We start from the raw sequence: 24,786 nt of genomic DNA, 5'->3' as shown, positions 1-24,786 counted from the left end.
TCAAAGAAATAAAAAGAAAATTAATAGAAAGTGTTATCACAGTAGCTCTTCCTGCCCACAGGTCCTGTCCCTGTGCTTTAATAAAACCGCCTTTTTTTGCACTGGGGAAAAAAAAAAGGTGTTATCACAAAAGCCAAAAAAAGGGAAAACCTTTCAAGAAAGGAAGGGAATGGAGCATCGAGATTATTATTTTCCTTTTTCTTTGGGCTATGAACAGGAGAGTAGTTATTTGAAGGAGACAGAGTTGTAAGAACTTTAAAAAAATTTAGTAACTTATATTTATAGAAAGTGGAGAAGATTGAAAGAAGCAGTTAAAGAGAAAGCAAAATAACAGAGAACGTTCCCATGCGAAATGAGTATGAGATAAATAATTGGCTCCGAAACCGTTTGATGAGGCTGTGAGTGAGTAAGAGAGAAAAGAAATTAATTGAAGAATGGGCATTTTTGGAGTCTCGTGATAGCAGAAAGAATTGCAGGTTCTGGTCACACTTCCAATCAAGTTTTTTAAGTTTAGTTGTTGTTAGTAATCTCTATACCCAACATGGGGCTCATACTTTTGACTCCAAGATCAAGGGTCATATGCTCTTCCAACTGAGCCAGTCAGGTGCCCCTTAAATAGCTGATGGGGAATAGTTCTGGATAATGGGGAACAGGGTGCTGCATAGAGTGGGATGTCAAATGAAGTATGTTAGAGTCAAGAAATTCAAGGAAGTTTGAGATGAGACACTTTGGATGCCATAATCTCATGTGGGAATAAGCCCAAGGTGGGGGAAAGTGTTGGAATCCCTTGTTTCATCTCAGAACTGCCCAAGATTCCCTAGAAGTGCCCTGCCCTTGTCCTATAAACTGGGAACTAACTTCATGAAACTGATGCTAGGTCAGATGTAGTTAGCCTTAGTTAGGCATCAAATTCCTATGGTAGCAAGCTTCACTCCCAGGCTATAATTGTGTTTACAATAAATATGGGAGGACTCTGTAGTTTATCATTACTAAAGGTAACAATGGAGGATGAGAGTTGATATGCTGTTATATTAAAAGAATATCCAAAGAGGTATACCTGAGTGGCTCAAGATGGTTAAGCTTCCGACTCTTGGTTTCCACCCAGGTCTTGATCTTATGGGTCAAGGGATGGGGCTCTGCACTCAGCAGGGAGTCTGCTTGAAGATTCTCTCCCTCTGCCCCTCCCCCGACCCGCACACACTCTATCTTTGTCAAACAAATAAATTAAAAAAAAAAAAAAAGAATATCCAAAGGTACATTTTTTTTTAAGATTTTTTTTTTTTAATTTATTTGACACAAAGGTACATTTTTGTCATGGAGATGTTTCACTTACTCTGTTAGACTGAGATAAGTAGTCTGTTTTTAAAGATATTGTGTACTATTTCTCTTTTTAGCATCCCAATGTGTTTGTTGGTTAACCAGCATCTTAGTCTCCTGGCAAGAAAGTTTCCAGAAACTAAATTTGTTAAAGCCATCGTGAATAGCTGTATTCAACACTACCATGACAATTGTTTACCAACAATTTTTGTTTATAAAAACGGTCAGATAGAAGGCAAATTCATTGGAATTATAGAATGTGGAGGGATAAATCTCAAGCTAGAAGGTAATGATATTATTTTTAAAATGTTTATTTAAAAAAATAAGTGAAAACTTCCATAAATTAACAAGTACCATAAAAGTTTATTTCCATAAAATATAAGGTGTTTTTCCTTCCCTTCTAGTCTCTTCTTGTATGCCTCCTGATTAATTTTCCTATAATAATACTCTTACTACAACAACTACTTGCTTAAATCCTTAATAGTTCTTTCTGTGAAATAAGTTAAAAATACAGAATCTTTGCTTGAAAATTTTAGCCTACCTACCCAACTATATTACTCAATGTTTTCTAATTTCTGCTCCAGCCAAGCTGTTCTTCAACCACTACTGGAGAAACTCCTTATTCATTTGTGCCTTTATTCCTTGTCTCATATGTTCCCTATACCCCAAACACCCTACCATTCTTTGTTCTCTCTCCCATACCCTATTCCTTTGTGGTTCTCTTGGTTTCCATTTCTCTCATTATGTGATTTTGGATGGACTCAATCTTGTCTTCTTCTTCTCTACTAAATATCTATAGCATATTTTCTCTGTACAATTTATCTTTCACTTATCCACATACTATCTGATTTTGTCAGTTAATCAAGTCCCTTTCTTTTCATAGCACAGGTACTTTATACCTTTAATGTCTTTAATAATTTTTACATGCTAAGCTACTTCTAAGGCCATATCCTTGATCTAGTCATTTCTTGGAATTGCTTTAATCTATATTATTAAAATCTTTTTCTCATACCATCATGTGAAAGCCATTTAACTTCACCCCTTTTAATTAAAAAAATTAATGCATGAGTACAAACAATAATATAGCAAACATTCATGTAATTGATTACTGCCCCAAAATAACAAATGTGAACATTTATTCGTTTGCTTGAGCTATTTGTTTGTTGTTCAAATAAACACTACAGATATAGTTGAAGTTACTTATATTGTCATTCCTAGTCCCATTCCCTTTCCTGTTTCCCTACAGGTAATCACTAAGATGAATAGTATATTATTGGTCCATGTTTTGGGGTTTGTGTGTGTGTTTATATATTTAAACAATTTTTTAAATTGTTGTAAAATACACATAACATGAAATTTATCATCTTAACCATTTTTATAAAAATGTTTAATATAGAATTATTAACTATAGTTACCATGCTGTGCTGTGCATTACATACCCAGGACTTATTTAACCATTTTTAAGGATATAGTTCAGTGTTATTAAGTACATTCACACTGTTGTGCAAGTATCACCACTATTCATCTCTAGAACTCTTTTCATTTTACATAACTGCAACTCTATACCCATGGAACAATAGCTCCCCATTCCCTTCTCCTCCAGTCTTGCAACCACCACTCTACCTACTGACTCCATGAATTTGACTACACTCAATACCTCATATAAGTGAATCATACAGTATTTGTCTTTTTGTAACGGCCTATTTCACTTAGCATAATGTCCTTAAGGTTCATTCATTTTATAGCATCTGTCAGAGTTTCCTTCCTTTTTAAGGCTGAATAATATTCCAGTTTATGTTTAGACCATATTTTGTTTATCCATTCATCTGTCCATGGACACTTGGGTTATTTCTACCTTTTGGCTTTTGTCAATCATGCTGCTATAAACGGAGACGTGTAACTACTCTGTTCTAGTCCACGTCTTTTGGGTATATATTCAGAAGTAGAATTGTTGGGATCATACAGTAATTCTATTTTAAGGTTTTGAAAAACAGCATACAGTTTTGTATAATGGCTTCCCCGTTTTACACTCCCACCTACCATGCACAGGAGTGCCAATTTCTCTACATCCTCACCAACACTTGTTTTCTCTGTGTGTATGTGTTATGTATAGTAACAGTCCTAATGTATGTGAGGTGTTTTCCCCCTGATTTTTAATGTTTGCTAATGTCACTTTTCCTGGTTCCAAAAATGCTTCAATTTATTTCTGAAGTCTATACTATTTGTCTATCTTCAAATCAATCAACAGCACTGTGTTTAGTACTACAGCTTTATAACAATCTAGTTATCTCTAGTAGCACAAGTCTTTCTCAAAATTTCATATAAATGTTGGAATTAGTCAACTTACATGAAAAATCTATATGTTGGAATTAGTCAACTTACATGAAAAATCCTGTTATTAGAATCATATTTATAGATGATTTGTTGAAGATTTGATATCCAATAACAATGGATGTTCCAATCCATGAATGAGATATATCTCATCATTTATTTTTTATGTCTTTTGTAATTTTCCTCATAGATGTATATATTACATTTTGTAACATATTTTGTAATTTTCCTCAGAAGTGTGTTTGTAATTTCCTCATAAATGTTCTGTTCATCCATATAGTACTTAAGAAAAAATTTGACATAATGATGAATTTATAGGGATTGGGGTTTTTGGTTATCAGCTCAATTCTTTCGGTTTCTCTCTCAGATATATTTTGGTAATTTATATTTTTGTTAAAATTTTCCCATTGAAGTTTTCACATGTCTTGGCATAAATTTCTCATAGTCTTATAGCCATATTAGAATCTTTACTTTGGTTATGTCCCATGTAAATTCCTTATATGAACTGGTTTCTTTCCTTTTGTGATAATTTTTGTTGAGGTATATCTGTTAGTTTTTTCAGCGAATGAGCTTTTGATTTTGTTGGTCATCTATACTGATTGAGTTTTTCTACTTTTGCTAGGCCTTTTCTTCATTATATTTCTCTTTCAGCTTTTCTTATTTTATTTTATTTTTCTTATTTTCTTTATTTTTTTCTAGTTTCTTGATTTGAACTTTTAAGCCACTTATTTTCAGTCAATTTACAATAAACATTTTAGCTACAATTTCTCCCTTTAACTTTGCTGTATCCAACATGTGTTTTGATATTGTAGTACTTTCATTGTCAGTCAGTTCTAAAGATATCCTCATTTACACATTGATTTTATTAGTATCAGTTACTTTGTCGCATAAATGAGTTATTTTCATTTTCCAAGATTTTTACTGGATTTATTGATGGGTTATTTATTGCAGAACTTGAATGGAAACTAGCAGAAGTTGGAGCAATACAGACCGATTTAGAAGAAAACCCCAAAAAAGACATTGTAGATGTGATGGTATCTTCAATTAGAAACACTTCTATTTATGATGACACTAATAGTTCAAACAGTGATAATGATGATACCAAATAGAAATATTTAATAAATAGCTTCAAAGTATTTATATACTGTTTTGTCACTGCCTTTACAATCAGAGATCAGAACATTTATGGATTTATTTTCATTTTTATATTAGAATTATAGCTTATATATCATTTCAAAAACTTTCAGGTATTTCAGAATATTTATTGCCTCCAACAAAACCAGAATTTGTACTAAACCCTTAATATTTTTCTGTGGTTTATCATCTTTTGGACCCATTTTGGATAAAGGCACAGATATTATAGGTCCTCCGTGTCGCTTACTCCCAAAGAGGCCTATGAATGAATATAATGAAAGATGACCATGAAATTTCATTTCATTTCATTTCCATCAATAGATTTTATTTTTATTTTCTTATTTTTATTATTATTTTTTAAGTAAGCTCCATACCCCATGTGGGGTTTGAACCCATGACCCTGAGATTGTAACATGCTCCAGTGACTGAGCAAGCTAGGTGCCACTATATCAACAGATTTTAAACTCTATTATTTAGGGGACTTGACTGAAAATACTTAAATTTATGACCATTTTTTACCTCGAAATCTCTTACCTGTTAAAAAAAATTAATCACTCAATAGAAAAACACAATTTAAGGATTCTGAAAAGTACATAAGAAACACCTGGACACATTATTATTGTTTTTGATAATTCTGTTATGAAGTTAGAAAATTACTAAGTACTCTCACTGATAGATTATAGAATCACAAGTATATGACATGTAAAGTTTCTAAATCAGGAGAAGTGAGAAAAATATATTGTGAGGCTTTCCTATGTTTTAATAGTAATCACAGAGGAATTCATCATGAAAAAGTATACAAAATTAGGACACCGCGAAAGACCTGGAGGATGTTTTATCTTGGCTTAGTAATGAACACCACTTTTAGAGAAAAGGCTGGTAAATCCAGCATGTAATAGTTCAATAACATTTTATTCTACTTTGTTTGTATTGATGACCCATTTCTGATTGTGGATGTTCACTGATGTTTGTGAGAGAATCTAGACTAAGTTACAAAAATAAATTGGCTGAATTGAGACAGTTCAACATGGAGTCAAGAAAAGACTGCTGCTCTTGGGGGTGGGAGGAAGTAGGAATCACAGAGGCGCCAGACCATGAGGAAGTGGGAGGAAAGTTAAATACAGATTTGAATACAGTAACCAGGTAAGGTAAAACCAAATGATCTAACTTTGCAAAGGATTAGGAAGATCGCTTTCTTCTGAGACAGCTAAGAAGGGCTTTTGAAACCGTACACATTGGGATGAAGGGAGGGAAATTGAGGGTTGCACAAGATGGTCTTTTTTTTTTTTTTAGATTTTTTTTTTTCTTTACTTATTTGACACAGAGAGAGACAGTGAAAGAGGGAACACAAGCAGGGGGAGTGGAAGAGGGAGAAGCAGGCTCCCTACCGAGCAGGGAGCCCGATGTGGGACTTGATCCCAGGACGCTGGAACCACGACCTGAGCCAAAGGCAGACGCCCAGCGACTGAGCCACCCAGGTGCCCCAAGATGGTCTTTTTTTTTATAGTATTATGCACACATGTAAGAGAAATAATAACCTACACAGGTCCAACTCCTAAAATTCTCTAACAAATGGGTGGATATCTTTCTAAATAGGATAAAAGTTGTGGAAATGAAAAGCCACATTATAAGGTTAAAATGTAACTTTAATACCATGTAATGCATATAAATACATTGTCCTATCTCCAGTTAAAACCAAATGAAAAAAGTCCCACTAAATGAAATTTTTTTAAGTAAATACATATTTGTTTTCTTAAGCTAAAATTAACAGAGGGAGTACAGTATTTAAGATACCTGAATGAAACGATACAGATTTCCATTCCAACTGTTAAATCCACCAGGTGGCAGTAAGTTTTTATTCATAAGAACAGTTCATGAAGACTTAAACATTTGTAAAAATCATAAAATTCTAGCATGTTTTAAGTGGCTGTGAGTCCAGTCAGTCTTTTTCAAATGAATCATGTGTGTGCACATGCCTAAACAAACACATTGCTCCAGCAAGTCCTCACACAGGCTGCTGCGGGTCATTGTTACTTCCATATGCTCTTTCATTGACACATCCTCATTTCAGTAGGGTATAAATGTCAGAATGCGGAAAAATTATTTAGTATTTGTTTTCCATTTTATTGAATGATTTTTATTTAATGGGATACAAACTGAAAAGTTTTTTTTTTTTTTTAATTGTCAGTATTCAACAAGTTTGGGACCTATAAAAAAATGGATATTTCATATACCCTAACCTAGGATTTTTCTCTATTTCTTGCTGCCAACCATGCGATTCCCTTCCCTACTTTACAGTGTTCATTTGTCCAAGTATAGTCCTGGAATTTGCAGCATTCCCAGATGCTGCTTAGAAACGCAGAATCTCACGCCCCATCCAGACTAACTGAATTGCAATTTTTGTTTTAATGAGATCCTTAAGTGACTGGGGAGCACTCAGTATCAAACCCTTTAAAGACATCTTGTATGCTTTTTTTTTTTTTTTTTTTTAAGATTTTACTTATTTGACAGAAAGAGACACAGGGAGAGAGGGGAACACAAGCAGGGGAAGAGGGAGAAGCAGGCTTCCTGCCCAGCAAGGAGCCCGATGCTATGCAGGCCTTGATCCCGGACTCTGAGATCATGACCCGAGCAGAAAGCAGATGCTTAAAGCTTAATGACTGAGCCACCCAGGTGCTCCTTGTATGCCTTCTTTAACTGTTCCTCTGCACTCCTGGTTATTAAGAGTTATCATATTTTGCTATTTGATTTCAGTTTATCTCCCTTTTGTACTTCAAAACACATTATTAAGGCTAATGTTTCATAGGATTATAATCTGCCTGCATTCATAATCTAAGATTCAAAGATAATCCTAAAAATCTTCTTTCTAGCATGTTTTACCTTTCATGTATTCATTCATCCATTCATTCATTCACCTCAGGTACTGAAACAGATGCTGCAAATTCAGTGGTGGACAAAACACATAGTCCTTGCTTCTTGGAGTTTACTTTTATTTATTAACTAACATCCCCTGTGATGGCGGGGATGTTAGTTAATAAATGAGAAAACAAATGTCAAATATACATGGAACTTAAACTTAGTATTATGGAAGAAACAGTGGGCAAAACAACAGTAACTGGGGGTACTCTGTGGGGGAGGGCAGGGCAGCTGAGAGGTAGGAGAGACCCCTACTTAAAAATAGGGTAGTTAGAACTTTGAGACATGAAGACTGAGGAACCAGCCATGAGAATAGGTAGGAAGGTGGTTCAGGCAAGGGCACAGCATGTACTAATGCCAGAGAACAGGGCGATTAGCAAGGAACTGAAGGAAATTTCTAGGTGGGAGTGTTATGGGAAAAGGAGAAAATGGGAGAAATGAGATTGGAGAGATAGCAAGGGCTAGATTAAACAGGGTATCCTGACCAGGATTAGGAATTTGAAATATTTCAATTTGAAATATTGTCAAATAAATACAAATCTTAAAAAAAGACCACAAGATTTCTGTATATTACCAATTATACATATCTTGAATTTCCTATGTTCCAATTTAAACTATAGTGGTGAAACTAGTAATGCCAACAAAAGGATGGATAAGAGAAATACTATGAAAGGGCAAACAGGATTTGGTAACTGACCTGACCCAGGAACTAGGGGAAGAATTTGAGCAAGAGACTTAAGAATTACACAAAAGTGGATTATCATTAGTAACAGCCAACACTAAAGAGCACCTGACTTGCTGAGTTGGTTGAGGGTGTGACTCTTCAGGGTCATGAGTTTGAGCCCCATATTGGGTGTGGAGCCTACTTAAAAAAATTACTAGCCAACACTTATACGAAATCTCTTATGTTCCAGGTACTATTACACACACACACACGTACACAACTACATCTATTTTTTATATCTCAATTATCCCATGAGATAGGTTTGCTATTCCTCATTTTACAGATGAGAAAAATGAAGAACGGAGAAATAACTTGCTCAAAGTCATGCAAATATTAAGAGGTGGGATTTCAATCCAGGCACTTTAGTTTCCAATTTTGCACTCTTTAACAACTAAGCTATACTGTCTCTATCAAGACATCAACTAGGAGAATCAGTTGGAAAGTGTTGGATATTCTCAGTGTAAGTAACAGCAATGTATATCAGAAGGAATTAACAGAATATTTAAATTATATATATATGTATCTGTGTATATATATATGTATATATATATATATATAAATTGTGTTTAGGGTGGGGACATAATTTTAGGATCTGTGCAACTATGAGGCAGAATGATGGTTTTAGGGAAAAGTAGAATCTGGAAGTTGGAAAAGTTTTTAAAAACATAGTTTTCTTCTTGGAGAGAATATGGGAGAAACAGATAAAGTGAATCAAACTGTGGGAAATGTTCATGCAGTGGCAGAGGAGCAGAAAAACAGGATTATCAACAGGTCTTGGTAAATGATTAAACACAAAGTGAGAGGAAGGAAGGAGTCAAAGATGAATGAGTTGACAGTAGTGACTAAGAGGACAATGGAACCATTAAAAGGGGCAAAGGTATTTTTGAAGATATGAAGTCTAGAGATGATGTAGAACTGAGGAGGGATCACTTTAGAACAGAATAGAATGTAAACATCCATGCCGCAGGGGAAGCATTCAAACCCTCTGGTCTGGCTACAACCTACTTTATCTGTATTATTAACCTTGCCTCCTCTGGTGCTACCAGCATCCCTTGGAATTTTTAGTAGTAAGTGACTGGTTTAAGCAATAAAACAAACGCATGAAAGAACTAATTTAACTGAAATTTCAGTTATTTAGTCCACATTGGATTCAGGGCATCAAACACATTTCCAGGCCAAATCTCCATCTTTTAATCTTTTTTCCAAGTTACCTTCCTCCTTAGAATAACCCATGAGTGAAAAGATGGCTTCAGGCCCCCCTTTTGCTACATTTAAATCCATTGTCAAAGATAGAGCACCCTTCTTGGTAAAACCAGCCTAAAGCAGAGCATTAACTCAAATATGCTTTCACCCTGGAGTCCTGCCGGAGCCATATGGGCTGAGTGAATAGTTTCCCAAAGGAAATGATCAGAATAGGGAATGAAGAACAAAAACGTCTACTAAAATCCCTTCTGCTATATAATGGAGTAGCTTCATAAATCCTCTTTCCCCACACTTGACAGAAAAATCCTCGGGTGAAGGATGAGGGGTAAGTTCCTCAGTTTTGATGTTCTTTTTCCTCTGAGCATACAGCAAGAATTTTGTTTGATTAAAAGATTTTGTCAAGAGTGCACACAAGCTGGGGGAACACACGGCAGGAGAAGCAGGCTCCCTACTGAGCAAGGAGCCCCACGTGGGATTCGATCCTAGGACGCTGGGATCATGACCTGAGCCATCCAGGAGTCCCCAGCAAGAATTTTAAATGCTTACTGAGGTGCATGTTACCTCCAAGGGAGTAATTTATAGCCCAAATGGTTATTTTTTTGAAACAAGATGGCTTCTATTTTAAATCCAAAGGACATTCATTAAAACATAAAAGCGACTAGGAATTGGGACTGTATAAGCTTCTTTTCCAATCATTTACAACTACTGAAAAGTGCTTTCCCATGTGGACTAAGTGTGTTTTCTGCATCAAGGGAAGTAATTTCCCCTAACGTAAGTAGGAAGTCACACATTTTTCTAACAAGGGAAGCCGTGCATATCAGATCCTGGTGTATCCCACTGCTTCATTCCCCATCTTCCACTAAGCTGTCTCCAGGCCTTTAAAGCCAGGTGAAAAACTCCAAACGAACACCTCCTGACCTCCTTTTACCTCCCGCTGCAGCCCCGGGCGCATATCCGGCCTCCGCAGGCCCACCCACCAATAAGAAGCGACCCGAGCCGCACTCCTTTCAGGGAGAAGGAAAAGACGTCTTTGGAGGTCTCTCCACCTTCGCAAACAACCTCTCCCAGTCCCAAGAGAGGAAACGCGAGTGATACCGCTGGAGAATGAAAAAAGCCTTCCGTCTGCCAACACCCAGAAAATCTTCCCCGGCATGCTGGCCAAGTGATTTGCTTTACAAAAGAGAGAGGGTCCCCTTTCGGGCCTCCGGGTGCCTCATCGGGCAAGAAGCTCTCCCTCCTCCTCCTCGCTCCCTGCAACGGGTGAAAACCAAAGCCGCCCGGACCTAACGCCAACGCTCCCCGGACCGACCGTACCCTCCACCCGAGCAGGCCCCGCCTCCCCAGCTTTCCAGTAATGAGAGCGGGGAAGGGGGCGCCGGGGAGATCCCGATTTCCCTCCGCAGACGGCGCAGACGCACGGCCCGAGGGAGCCGGAGTCTCCTCGGCGCCCGGGATCCCCTCCGCGGCTCGGCGCTGCCTAACGGGGCAAGTCGCATGCGCACCGGGTTGCGGCCGGGAAAGGGAGAGTGAGGGGAGGGGCAAATACTGAGCGCCTGCCGTCGGAGCCCGCGGGGGTCACTGACGACGCATGCGCCAGCAGGGAGCGCAATCACGGACTGGGCTTGCGGCTGCCGGCTTAAAAAGGAAACCCCCGAGAGCGAGAGCGCGAAGGAAATCTGGCAGCCAACGCGTGCGCGCTCCCGGTGAGTAGTGCCCCACCGGGTGGGCCCGGGGCCTGAAGTCCGCCCGTAGGCTTGCCTCGGCGGCGCATGCGTGCTCCCGGTGCCGGTGGAGGAGGGGACGGGAAGGGAGGGGGAGGAGCGGGCGGCAGTAGCGGTGAATTTTTTGGTGGGGGGGGGGCACTCACAGCCCCAGGTGCTGCTTGTGCTGGAAGCCGCTGTGTCTCCTGGACGCTCCGGGTTAGTGGTTCCGAGTCACCGCAGCCAGACTCCAGGGTGGGGGAGGGAAGAAGCCGGAGCTGCCGCAAGCCACAAGGTAGGGGCGCGGAGAAGGGGAGGGAGCGGGGGGCGGTGTGTGTGTGTGTGTGTGTGTGTGTGTGTGTGGCCGGGGGGGGGGCGGCGGCCGAGGGAGGGGAAGGCGGGAGCTGAAGCCCAAGTTTTGCTTGTCGCCCTAGTGTGCCTTGGGGTGGAGTCGCGCCCTGGTTGAGGGGCCCTCCGGGGCTGCTGGGGTTACCTGCGGGGCAAGGGTGGGATTGGGGTGCCCGGTGGGGCCAGTGGCCGGAGCGCGCCTCCGGGCTGGGGCCGGTTCCAGAGGCCGGGAAAGCCGGAGACGCGGTGCCGAGAGGGCTTTCGCTGGGGACCCGCTAGGCCTTGTGACCCACTTTATTCCTGTCACAACTCGGGCACGTTTGGAGCGGCGCCCAATGGGGCGCCGGGGCGGCCAGCTCCTCCGGGGAACCCCCGCCCTCCCGGCTGCCGGCCCGCGCGCCGCGGTCCGCTGTCCGAGCGGCGGCCTCCGCCCGTGGGCTGGTTCCGTTAGTGGTCGTGGTTCCGGGGCTCGGTTCCCTGGGAACGCGCGACTGCGCGCGTCCAGCTCGGGAGACTGCATGGGTTCGAGGGCTTGCGGCGCGGCGCCGGGTCTTCCTTCTGGTGACCCGCGCCTCCCCGCGCCCTGTCTCCACCGCAGCTGGCTGTTCTAGATCCCTTTCCGCCCGCGAAGCTGGAGTCTGTGGATCTGGTCCTGGCGCTCTGGCTCCTGGTGTGTAATTTCCAACACGTAGCGCCGCAGAGCTTGTATTCTTCAGAGTGTTTCGTTGGTGTAGAAGTCGTCCTGTTGATAAGTCAGCAGGATCCTGAAAGATAAATGTCTTGGCCTCTGACCTGGGGATTGAAGATCGAGTCAGGTGGTCGTTCTCTTGCTCTTAGGATGCCACGCTCTTAGGACTTAAAGGCTTACTAGCCTTAAAAAAAATTTTTTTTTTCCTTTACAGTGAAAGAAAAGCACAAGAATAAAGTTTTACAGTCATTATTGATATGACTATTATGCTGATCCCCCAAATCAAAAAAAAAGGTAATTTCACGTGAAGATTGCATTCTAATTTGTCGCTTTATTTTTAGTGATTTGAGAGTTGTGGTATGTTTGTGCCTTCACCTGCTTGAAAAACAAACGTTCTGAAACGGACATAATTTAGCTAATGAGTTGCTTTCTTGAAAGTTATCTCCTGGGACACCTCAAATCTGGTTTGTTTTAAAATCTTGTTGGGGGAAGGAATCTAACTCAGGTATTAGGTACTTGAATGAACAGAATGTCATTAGAGGTTAGCCAGAAGACGACAAATGAAAGTTATGGTGGAACTAGTCATGATCAGCTATGAGAAAAAGAATGAGGAAGCTTTTTGTGCACTGGCATGGAAAGATCTGCAAAATATGTTATAAAGAGGGGGGAAAAAACCCCAAGGTGTAGGACAGTGTGAATAATGTGCTACTTTATGTGTTAAGATGTGGGGGAGGAATAAGAATATGAACTTGAGTTTGCTCTTCAATTATAAAGATACTCTGGGAGGATACTGGGGAAGTAACAGTGGGAGAGAGGGAGAAGTAGTAGCCTGAGGAAGGGAGGTGGGAAATGAGATTTACACTGTATATGTCTTTGTATTCACAATTTTTTTGTGACTATGTTACAGACTCATAAACTAGATTAAACAAAAATCCTCCTCTCCCAAATAATTTGCTGTGTGGGTTTTGTCTGCCTGCCTGTCTCTGTTCCATTACTTGTGATTTTGGACATTTTCAGTGTGATTTCTCTTAATGTTTTTTAGAAAAATGAACTAACATTGAAAGAAAGGTTATGATAAGCTGGGCTCTTTCTTTTTTTTTTTTTTTTTTAGCTGGGCTCTTTCAACTTTGATTTTTAAGATGCTGACATCACGGACTAACTCATAAAGATGCTTAGTTGTATTTTGCTTTGCTAAAGCACAATGGCATTATTTACTTTGGGCATTATGGCTGGAGTATGCTGTTTTCAGAGGGTAGTTTTGTGTCCCTCTTCCTCTTTTTTTTTTAGGAGTCATAGTTGTATAAAATTTTACTTTTTCTAACCACAGAGTTGTGATAAGTGGAGAATATGGACCCTATTACAATGATAATAGACTTGATTGTCCAGGTGGCTTGCTTTTCAGACTGGGAAACTTTTTTCTCTTAAGGAAATCAGACCCGCACCTCAATGAAATGTCAATTTGTGAATATAGTTCTAATGAAAAATTAAAATAAAATGGAGAAGCACTGTTCTCTTGGTGCAATAAAGTAAAAACTTCTTATGATTTATGGATTGTTATAAAAATTGTATTAAGATATTTTTTTTTCTGCTAGTGTAACCTTTTTAATTAGGTTAAAATTGAAAAAGGGCTTTGTTAGAGTGGATATAGTTTTGAGGGGAGGGTACTGAAACTCCCTCTGGTGGCTAATATTGTATAATCAAAGTAGTGAACGTTGAGTAGTGGGTGACAGTTGCTATGGGCATTTTTGTTATGTTACCAGTATTCCTTTTTATTTTGTAGGATAGGAAAATTGTATTGTTTCTGTTTGAACTGTAGGTCTGTAGTAGCCAAGCTTCTGCAAAATGGCATTTATTTTTCATTTGAATTCCATGTGGGTCTATTAATCCTTTTTGAAAAAAACAGAATCACATTTCAGCATTTTACTTAATATTTTTTAAAAATTACCAAAGTAAATTGATGCTCATGAAAGATGAAAACAATACAATATGCATATAAGTGAAAACCTCCTTTGAAAATTAAACTTTTATTTCATATCCCTCTCCAGAGAGAACTGCTGTTAACACTGTTTAATCTTGTAGATCTTTTTCTGTGTGTTTACAAACATAGACTTTTTAATATTGGAAAATGAATTGTCTTTTCTGTCAGTTTGCCTCAACTGTGGGCTCTGTTACTAGTCACGGGACAGGAAAACAACCTGGAGTATGTCAGAAAGTTTAACATATGGTGTACTCCTTAGAACATACTCATCTTTTCACTTGTGAGGGTCCAGTCAGCTTGGGGGGCATTTACAGTTTGCAGTTAGGTCATACCGGTGTGAGTTTTATCTGGTTGTAGATTGTATTCAGCTGAAAGAGTTGGATTCCTTGGGTTTTGTAGGACTCTTTAGAGTCCACATTTGAGGGTTTTCTTTGGATTTTGACCCGGTCTTGCAGATCAACCTCTCCAGGTCCTCTGAAGGCCCACTCTGTCCTTAGCTAGGGGATGCTGATTGACTTAGATGGAGTCTAGCCTTGGAAGGGAAAAGGAATAGAAAGGCCTTTTGGTCTGGTTTGTGCTTACCTGACAGCAGACAAAGGAGTATGCACACCTTCACTCACCTCCTATTTCCTCCTGCAAGAGAACACTACCTTTCTAATAATTCTTTTCAGGTGATGGAGTGTGCAGAAAGTTCAGGGGATTAATCAAGACTAAATCATTACTATTTAGTCTTTACTACAATATGTGATATACATAGAAAGATGCAGTATCACTGACGGTGCTCTCTGTGGGTTTGAAATCTAGTGTAGTTAAAAGAGCACGTGTGTGGGGCGCCTGGGTGGCTCAGTGGGTTAAAGCCTCTGCCTTCCGCTCAGGTCATGAATCTCAGGGTTCTGGGATTGAGCCCCGCATCGGGCTCTCTGCTCAGCAGGGAGCCTGCTTCCCTCTCTCTCTCTCTCTGCCTGCCTCTCTGCCTACTTGTGATCTCTCTCTCTCTGTCAAATAAATAAAATATAAAAAAAAAAAGCACGTGTGTAATGATTTTAACACAAGGTAGGAAATGATTGATTCCAGAAGAAAAATATACATAAGGTTTATAAGGGTGAGAATGTTTCCAGCTTTTTATTTTTACAGGCATGGGGATTGGAGGAGGAGTTTATATCTCAACCTTTTAAATTGTTAAGAAAGGATAGAACAAATTTAGAAAGCTCAAATCGTAGCTTTTAATGAGCAAGGAAGTAAGGAATTAAATTGCCTTGTTATAGCATTTATAACTAATTGATAGTTGCTTTTTTTTGTTTTTACAATAGTCCAGTGGAAAGAGCCATCTGATGTTTAGTTTGATAATTATAATACAGCCTCTGTTTGATTTCAGGATTGTTAGGAGTATTAGGAAATTTAATTCTGTCTGCTAACTGTTACCTACCATCTAATATATCAGAGAGTATTAGTGTTAAAAGTAAATTGCTTCTTATTAACTTTTCTCAAAGGACATATTTAATATACCCTCTCCCCACCCGTTATTACTAATAGTGTTATGTCAATTAAAATGTTTGCTGCAAATATTTTAAACTATGAAAGCAAACAACAACATTGTAAAAAATTGAAGTTCCATTTTACAGCAAATCACTTTGTTTTGTGTCTATTTCCTTCCAGTTCTTTGCAGATGCATACTTTTTCTAATGTGTAGTTTCTTACAGACATTGTACTAGTCAAGACTGCATTTTCCCTTTCACCAAGTCTAAAATTCTAGATGGAGTTGTATGAATTACTTAAAGAATAAAGTGTCAGAGCAATTTATTGTTTACTGATTAACTCTAATTATTATGGCATTTTTATTTATAGGTTGCTTTACAACCATTTGTTAGTCATTTATATAGCTCTGTTAGTGTAACTTCTGGGAATTAGGTAGATAGGAGATTACTGTTTTTCTCCATGTTTTTGGTTATGCAGGTTTTAAATTATCTAAACCCATCCTCTTTAGTGTCGACTGGACTATTTTCGCTACCTGCTTTAGGTGTATTTCACAGATGTAATTCTGCTTATTGTTTTAAGTCTTAGAAGTCAACAGAAAGAAATCACTTATAAAAATTTTTTTTTATGAATTCCTTTTGACTTATGCTGCTAAGGATGTGACTTACATTTATTTTTCAGGAATATTTTAATTTCTACAATTATGAGGTCAAATAGTAAGACAGAAATTCCCATCTTTTTTCAGAGTTCACATTTAATCAGGTACTTTAATTTTTAATTCTTACCCAGAATAGTGGAAGACAAGAATACAGGTTGGTTCATGTAAAGAGGTTTTGTATTTAAAAACAAAATTAAAAAGTGGGGGCTTTACTAGTAACGGTTAAGCCATATCTCTAGTTAAGAAATTGTGATTTGTATTAAAATACAGCTTTAATGTAAATAATTCCTTTGTCTCTTTCTTAATCTCTTCCCCCTAGTTATAAAAATAGCACATCCCTAACATAGAAAATTTGGGAGACACAAAAAAAGCATTAATTAAATTTTTATCATTGGAAATCCCACTACAAAGAGGTGCCATTGTTAACCTTCTGGAATATCTTCTTTCTGCATTTTGTTTAGCCATTTTATAAATATATGTGTACTTAAAGACATATGATATTTACAAAATGGGCTAATAATGCATCTACTGTAGTGCAAATTATTCTATTCACTTAACAATGAATCCTGAACATTTTTATGTCCGTGTTTTTCCACAACATGATTATTCTTAATGGCTATGGAGTACTCTCATCTATGTTTGTGTAATAATTTACTAATTCATCTTTTTCAGTTGGATATTTAAGTTATCAATTTTAAGTGGTGTCACTTTTGAATTAGAATTTAAGTAGATACTGAATTTGTATTAATCTCCAGATTAAACTGAACTTTTATGCTTTTTGTTGAAAAAAATAAGTATATAATAAATTAATAATGATCCATAATAGTGAATCCAAGGCTTTTATAATGTTTATTTCTTTTTTTTTTTTTTAAGATTTTATTTATTTATTTGTCAGAGAGAGAGAGGGAGAGAGAGCAGCACAGGCAGACAGAATGGCAGGCAGAGGCAGCTCCCTAAGCAGGCTCCCTGATGAGCAAGGAGCCCGATGTGGGACTTGATCCCAGGACGCTGGGATCATGACCTGAGCCGAAGGCATCGGCTTAACCAACTGAGCCACCCAGGCGTCCCTATAATGTTTATTTCTAACTATGTTTTACTTTGAATTAAACTAACTTTGCATTTCATGAGCATAAATCATTTGGATAACAGTTATCTAGATGAGCCTTCTAAGTAGGGTGGGGATTTATGAATCAGTCCATACATGATTAAAATGAAGTTCAACAGAGAGATTTCTTTGCTTGCTCCAAAACACTTCCTTAAAAGGAAAATGTAAATACTGAGAAAGAATCCTTCATCACCCAAAAAATTGACATTAGCTTTATTTAGGATTTCTGTGACATTTTATTCTACTCCTAGGTGTCTGGATCTTCCAGTTTAAGTTGGGGAGAAAAACTAAGTTAAATTACTTTCAAGAGAAAATAGATAAGATTTTATAGACAGTTTAATGTGGTAGTTTTTAATGTGCCTTCTATTGTCTATTTTTGGAAGTTCTCAGGTTTAATGAATATACTTTTAATAGTGACTGCTTTTTTGCTTTTTTCTCTGTCATGAAAGTACGAAGTTTTTAGATATTATTGTCTCAGCAACAGGACCACATAGTTAAAATGTTTGGTTTTATTCTAAATAAAGCTTATTTGTGGCCTGAAACTTAATAACAAAGACAGCATACTACTTTAACAAGATCTGAATTACTTTCATTGATAGCATAGTGTAGTGATTAAGAGTGCAAGGTTCTAGAGCTAGCCTGCTTGGCATTCAAATCCTGGCTTTACTGCAGGGTGGTTGTATGACCTTGGGCAAATGTTACCTCAATTTCTCATCTGTAAAAGGAAGATAATACTAGTTTATAATATGATGTGAGGATTAAGTGAGACAAAAATGCAGATTACTTGAGCAAAGAGTATCCCATAGTGAAGTGGTCAATAAATGTTAGCAGTGATTCTGGTTTTGTTATTTTCATAGTGTATACCAGACAGGGTTCTTACCTTTTTTTTTTTTCCCTCCCAGTGTAAATATATTTAAATAAGTTGCTTAGAGTTTTGTTTTTATATAGAGAGTTTGGGAGTACTTGATCTTTTTATGTGACTTAGAATAATAAAGTTACTAGAATATGGTTCCAAGATGCATGGTATTGTGTATTTTTCTTTGATGCCCTTTAACAAGTTTTGATTCATGAAACTGGTAACTGGTTTTCTTCTGTGTTGAAACTTAAATTTTAGTTGAGGTAGTATTAAAAATCTTATTTAGGAAACAACCCACAAATTAAAATGAAAAATGTTAGGACTTAAATTTTATTTTACAAGTTTAACATATATTACAATGGAAATATCAGAGATTTTTATTAGAAGTAAGAAGAGAAGTGAGGGAACCATTTGTTAATCGGAAAACCTGTTTCCAACTCTTACCTGATAAATTTAGTCTCCATCAGAAATAGTGATGATATGATGTATTTATAATTACAAAACTTTCTTAATTTCCAGATTAAAGTTTATTGTATGAAATAAGTTTATATTTTTTAACTTCTTTTTAGGCCTGATCATGTTCTTTTTCTGTAAGTCTGTTACTTTGTTGGAGCTGATCATTAAAATTTGTAAACTCATTTTTTTTTTGAAAAGTGTTGTGGTTTTTGTGAAAATGGGTCTTGCTCCTTAGAAAAGAATTAAAGTGCCAAAAACTACAAAGAAAATCTATGATAAAGAAAATCACCTAAAATCTCAGGGATGAGCCCTGAGATTAAAATTTTTTTTCAGTATTTTCTGAGGCATTTGTGTGTATATGTGTTACCTGTTGCAGTTTTAAAGTGGAATATGTGCAGTTTTGTAAACTTTCATGTTTTCTGGATGTCTGTGAATAAATCCAGATTATCATTATTGAACTGTTAGTCTTTTACTTTGAGTATTTAATTCATTTACTTTCTTACTGCTCACTTTGCCACTACCATCAACTTTGACTTCTTTGAATTATCTGCTTTGCATTCCTTTTTATCCCTTCTGTTTTGCTTTCTTTTGAGTTATTTTGATTGTTTTTCCTCTGTTTGCTTGTGAGTTATATATTTTTTCATTATATCTTTAGTGGTTATTCTAGAGATTATAACAAGTATACTTGACTTATTATTATAGTACAAATGACTACTATCATTCCCCAATAAGTTCTCCCACCTTTTTGCATCATTATTGTTCTGTATTTTATTTGTATGTATTTTAAACTGCAGAAAGCATTATTAGGCTGCTAATTTTTGTTAATATTTACCCTTTCTAGGTTTTTTCCTTCCTGTCTTTGTGTGTTTCTTTCTAGGATCATTTTCCTTCTGTTTGAATAGCTTCCTTTAGTATATATTTTAATATTGGCAACATTACCAACAGTGATTTTTTTTTTTTTTTTTTTTTTGAGACCATCTTAATTTCACATTTTTTTTTTTGGAAGAATATTATTTACTGAGTATGGAATTCTAAGTTGGTAGTTTTCTTTTTTCTTTATTAAAAAAATGTTTTGTTGTCTTCTGGCTTTTTGTTGAAATCAGCTGTCAGTCTTATTGAAGGTAATTATCACCGTATAGTCTGGCTGAGAATAATGTGTCTTTTATTTTTCTTTGACTACTCTTAAGACTTTCTCTTTTGTCTTAGTGTTTTAGCTGTTTGACTATAATGTGTTGAGGTGTGCTTTGTAAGTATTTTGCTTTATGTTCATACAGCTTTTGGAATTAATAGCTTGATGCCTTTTAGTTTGAGGATGTTCTGTTACTCCTCTTCAAATATTGCTTCTGTTTGCCTCTTTTCAGATTCTAATTTAGATGTTACAGGTCAATGATCATGTTCCACACATCTCTTAAATAGTTTTTTCTCAGTATATCACTCAGGTATCTTCTATTGACCCCTCTTCCATTAGTAAAACTATTTTCTCTTTTGTTGAAACTGATCTCTTGTATTCTTTTTTTTTTTTTTTTTTTAGATTTTATTTATTTATTTGACACAGAGAGAGATCACAAGTAGGCAGGGAGGCAGGCAGAGAGAGGGGGAAAGTAGGCTCCTTGCTGAGTGGAGAGCCAGATGCAGAACTCGATCCTGGGACCCTGAGATCATGACCTGAGCTGAAGGCAGAGGCTTAACCCATTGAGCCACCTAGGTGCCCCTGATCTCTTGTATTCTTAATTTTATGTTGTGATTTCGAGTGCTAGAGCATTAATCCTATTTTATAGATTTTTAATACTCCCAATTCTCTTGAATATATTGGTTAGTTACTTAAATGCTTGTCTATTTGTTCCAGTATCTGCATCATCTATTGGTCTGCTTATATGGTTTGTTGTTCTGTTGATTATTGGTCCTGTTTGTTTCCAGCTCTTCATGTGTATGCTGAGTTTCTGAAGGAGCTTGTCCATTTCATCTATGTTGTAGAATTTATTGGTAAAGTTGTTTATAATCTTAATATCTTTAAATAACTATAAAACCTGTAGTGAATTTTATATATAATCCATAGAGATTCAGTTGGACTTTAAATCTGTGTCTTTTTTTTTTTTTTTTTTTTTTCACTTGATCAGTCTGGCTAGAGATTTATTAATTTTTTAAGGTTCCCCAAAAATCTGCTTTTGGTTTAGCTAATTTTCTCTATCTTTGTTGTTGTTGTTGTTTATTTCCTACTTCTGCTCTGAACTTCATTATTTTCTTCCTTTAACTTTGGTTTTAGTTTTTCTTTTTCTAGTTTCTTAGGGTACAAGCTGAGGTCATTGATTCCCTCTTTGCCTCCCTGCTTCCCTGTGTGCTATAAACTTCCAAGTACTGCTTACATATTTTTATATGTATATATTTTTTCCATTTTCATTCAGCTCAAAATAGTCTCTAATTTACTTGGATCTTATTGTTTACCAATACATTATTTAGAAGTGTGTTAATTTCTAGATATATGAGGATTTTCCAGAGGTCTTTCTATTATATTCTAGTATCATTGTGATGAGAAAACATACTTTACATGACTTGGATCCTTTTAATTACATTGAGATTTGTTTTGTGGCCCAGAATATGGTCTGTCTTGGTAAATGTTCTTTGTGCATTTGGAAAAGAATATATATTCTGTTGTTATTAGCTGATGTTACATAAATGTGAATTAGGTCAAGTTGGTTGATTGTTTTATAATTTTTTATTGGATACCAGACATTGTGATTAAAAACAAAATAAAGGAAGCATTACTGAGTATGTTTTGCCAGACAGGGTCCCCTTTTTCTCCTAGACAGGTAGAAGGGAGAACCAATCATCTTAATTTATATGGAGGTTAGATTACTGTTTTAGTAGTTTGATGATATACTCTTCCTCTTATTTGCATTATTTGTATAGTGTGGGTTTCCACAGCTTTCACTTCAAAGCCTGATGGTCTTTATCCTCTTAGCAGTGCCAGAGGTGGGAATTTTCACTTTGCTTTTCAAAGCTTTTCAGTTAACTATTTAGCCTTCTTACCCTACATGGTTTTAAAATTAATCAGCTGTTCTTGTGGAGATAGTAGCTTCTTGAAGTCCCTTGAAGTCCTTGTAGTTGTCCAGTTTTGTTCATCTAGCCCTGTGTGAACACAAAAAGCTCTTTTGAGCTCTTGATTCTTTAGCATCAATGTTCTGCACAGGACAAGTATGTTTTTAGCCTCCAGCCCATGCTCATAATCAGGAAATACCTGATTATATCAAGTGACAACTACAGCTCATCTAAACATTTTTTTTTTTTAAGATTTTATTTATTTGACAGAGGCACAGCAAGAGAGGGGAACACAGCAGGGAGTGTGGGAGCGGTAGAACCAGGCTTCCTGCTGAGCAGGGAGCCTGATATGGGGCTCGATCCCAGGACCCTGGGATCATGACCTGAGCTAAAGGCAGAAGCTTACAGACTGAGCCACCCAGGCGCCCCCATCTAAACATTTTTAAAAGGTTCTCTCTTCTCTGTAATTTTAGACTGACTTGTTCTCCATCTTTCTGTGGGCTTTAAGAATAGGATTTTTGTAACTTACTTAGCTTTTCTAGTTGTTCTCAGCAAGAATATTGGGCTACTGTAAGCTGTTCTATTTTACCCTAATATGGACTTCTTATTTTTAAAGCTACACAGAATACTTAATTTCCATGAGCTATTTTTTCTTAAGTATTCTATTGTATATTAGGTAGTTGGATTTTAGTTTTTGACCTAGCTTAAAAGGTGTAGCTTTTTGACTTCTTAAAACTTGGGTTTATTTATATATATTAAAGTTTACTCAGTGTAAGTATACGTATGATTGAGTTTTGACAGATGCATTCTTGTACCCACCACCACAATCAAGATATAGAAAATTCCTTTTACCCTGAAAAATTCTCTCTGCCCTGGCAACCACTAATCTGTTTTCTATTAACACAATTTTGTCTTTTCTACAAATGTAATATAAAAGAAATCATACTTTATGTTGTCTTCTGGATCTGGCTTGCATTTATCTTAATGCTTTTGATACTTCTATCAATAGTTTGTTTCTTTTTATGGCTGTGGACTATTTTATTGTGTGGGATATGACATAATTTGTTTATAATTGTCAGTTGGTGGACATTTGGATTGCTTCCAACTTTTGGCCTTAAACAAAACTGCTAAACCTTTTTTGGACATGGGTTTTCACCTCGGCAGACATCTAGGAATGGAATTGCTGGGTTGTATGTTTAATTTTATAAGATACCATCAAACTATTTTCTCAAGTGGTTGTACTACTTTATATCCTCCTCAGAAATGTGTGAGTTCCTGTTGCTTTACATTTTTGTCAACACTTGGTATTGTCGCTTTTGAATTTCAGTCATTCTAGTGGTTGTGTAATCGTATATCTCATTGTGGTTTCAGTTTGCATTTTTCTAATGACTAATGATACTGAGCATGTTTTCATGTGCTTATTGGTCATTCTTGTATTTTGTGAAGTGTCTGCTAAAATCTTTTGTCCATTTAGAAAAAAATGGGTTGCTTATTGTAAGCAACGTAAGACATAAAATGTTCTTTTTCTTTAATATATTTTGATATGTTCTATTTCTTTAATATATTTTGATATGAAGTTCTGAACAGATGTTAGAATTGTGAAAGTTACCTCCCAACCTGTTCCTTCCTTTATTTTCTTGATGGTGTCTTGAAAAGTTTTAAATTTTGATGAAATACAATTTATGAGTTCTTTTATGCTTCAGATTTTGGGTTCAAAGAAATATTTATCTACCTCAAAGATTTTTCATATGTTTTCTTGCAGAAGTTTTATAGTTTTAGCTTCTGTGTTTAAGTCTGATTCAAGTTTTTTTTTTTAAATATATAGTGTGAAGAAAGGGTTGAGATTCTTTAAAAAAATTTCCACCCCCTCACATAGATACACAGTTGTTCTAGCACCATTTGTTGAGAAAAGATCATCTTTTCTCCACTGAATTATCTGTTTTTGTCAAAAATCAACCAAGCACGTATGTGTGGGTCTTTATGAAATCTGCTTTAGGTAGGGATCTGTATGTCTGTTCTTACATCAGTATTTTAATGTCTTGATGATTATAGCTTTAAGTCTAGTAATGGAAGTTCTCTAGCACTGTGTTTCTTTTTCAAAATTGTTTTGTTCAGGTTCCTTTCATTTCGTATGAATTTTAAGATTAACTTGGCCACTCATATAAAAATGGCTCCTGGGATTGTGATTGATTATATTGAATCTATGGATCGTTTTAGAAAGGATATCTTAATACCAAGTCTTTTGATCCACAAACACAGTAGAACTCAATTCATTTAGGCCTGTAATTTCTCTCAGGATTGCTTTTATAGTTTTTTAATATACTTTTAGTGGTGGACTTTATCTTGCTCGTTCAGCAAGCAGTGAGTATCTACTCTGTGCCCCAGGTACTGTTTTAGTTGCTGGTGTTGTAGCAGTGAATAAAGTAGGCAAAAAACCCCTGCTTTGGGGAGCTTATATTCCAACTGGAGGAAGCTAGATGAGAAACCAGTAAGCATGTTAGATGGTCATTAGTACCGTTGGAGAAAAACCCATCAGGCTCTAGGGGATTGTAATATATGAATGTGAGGGCGTAGGCAGGGTTTACAATTTTAAATTGGGTGAACAGAGAAGTCTTCATTTAGAAGTCAGTATTTGAGCAGACCTTATTAGTCTTTTATATACATGAATAATGAAACAACTATCAATTTCAGAAGGAGACGGGGAAAGAATGTGGGAGCTTGAGTAAGTGTGCCAAGTATGCTAATTACCTCCTATGAAATAACTAGGAATCAGTAGCATTTAAAATCAGTAAGTATAGTAATAGAAGTATACCTAACAGTAGAAAGGTAAACAGTTAACAAAGATAATGTGTTTGATAGAACT

At 36.9% G+C, this 24,786-nt stretch overlaps 2 protein-coding genes across 12 annotated transcripts in view; both read left to right on the top strand.

Annotated features, from left to right (window-relative positions):
- The window catches only part of PDCL2 (phosducin like 2), a 36,849-nt gene extending 32,071 nt beyond the window's left edge, over positions 1 to 4,778 (top strand). For all 3 annotated transcript variants that reach the window (XM_047719344.1, XM_047719345.1, XM_047719346.1), the window contains exons 5-6: positions 1,395 to 1,603; positions 4,600 to 4,778. In XM_047719344.1, the coding sequence (XP_047575300.1) occupies positions 1,395 to 1,603; positions 4,600 to 4,757 (367 nt within the window). In that variant the 3' untranslated portion in view covers positions 4,758 to 4,778. The remainder of the gene's footprint in view (positions 1 to 1,394; positions 1,604 to 4,599) is intronic.
- A 6,412-nt stretch (positions 4,779 to 11,190) lies between these two features.
- Positions 11,191 to 24,786, top strand: part of CLOCK (clock circadian regulator) — a 137,693-nt gene continuing 124,097 nt past the window's right edge. For 7 of the 9 annotated variants that reach the window (XM_047719335.1, XM_047719340.1, XM_047719342.1 and 4 more), the window contains exons 1-2: positions 11,191 to 11,328; positions 12,576 to 12,655. The gene's annotated coding sequence lies outside the window, so the exon portion shown is untranslated. Of the gene's footprint in view, positions 11,329 to 11,438; positions 11,621 to 12,575; positions 12,656 to 24,786 lie in introns of those variants that run through there. The other 2 variants (XM_047719338.1, XM_047719334.1) reach the window with 1 other exon arrangement.

This window comes from Lutra lutra, chromosome 2, assembly GCF_902655055.1.
Source record: "Lutra lutra chromosome 2, mLutLut1.2, whole genome shotgun sequence".
NCBI classification, from domain to species: Eukaryota; Metazoa; Chordata; class Mammalia; order Carnivora; family Mustelidae; genus Lutra; species Lutra lutra.
The sequence above is the reverse complement of the archived record's forward strand: the minus strand, read 5'-3'. Positions and strand labels throughout refer to the sequence as shown.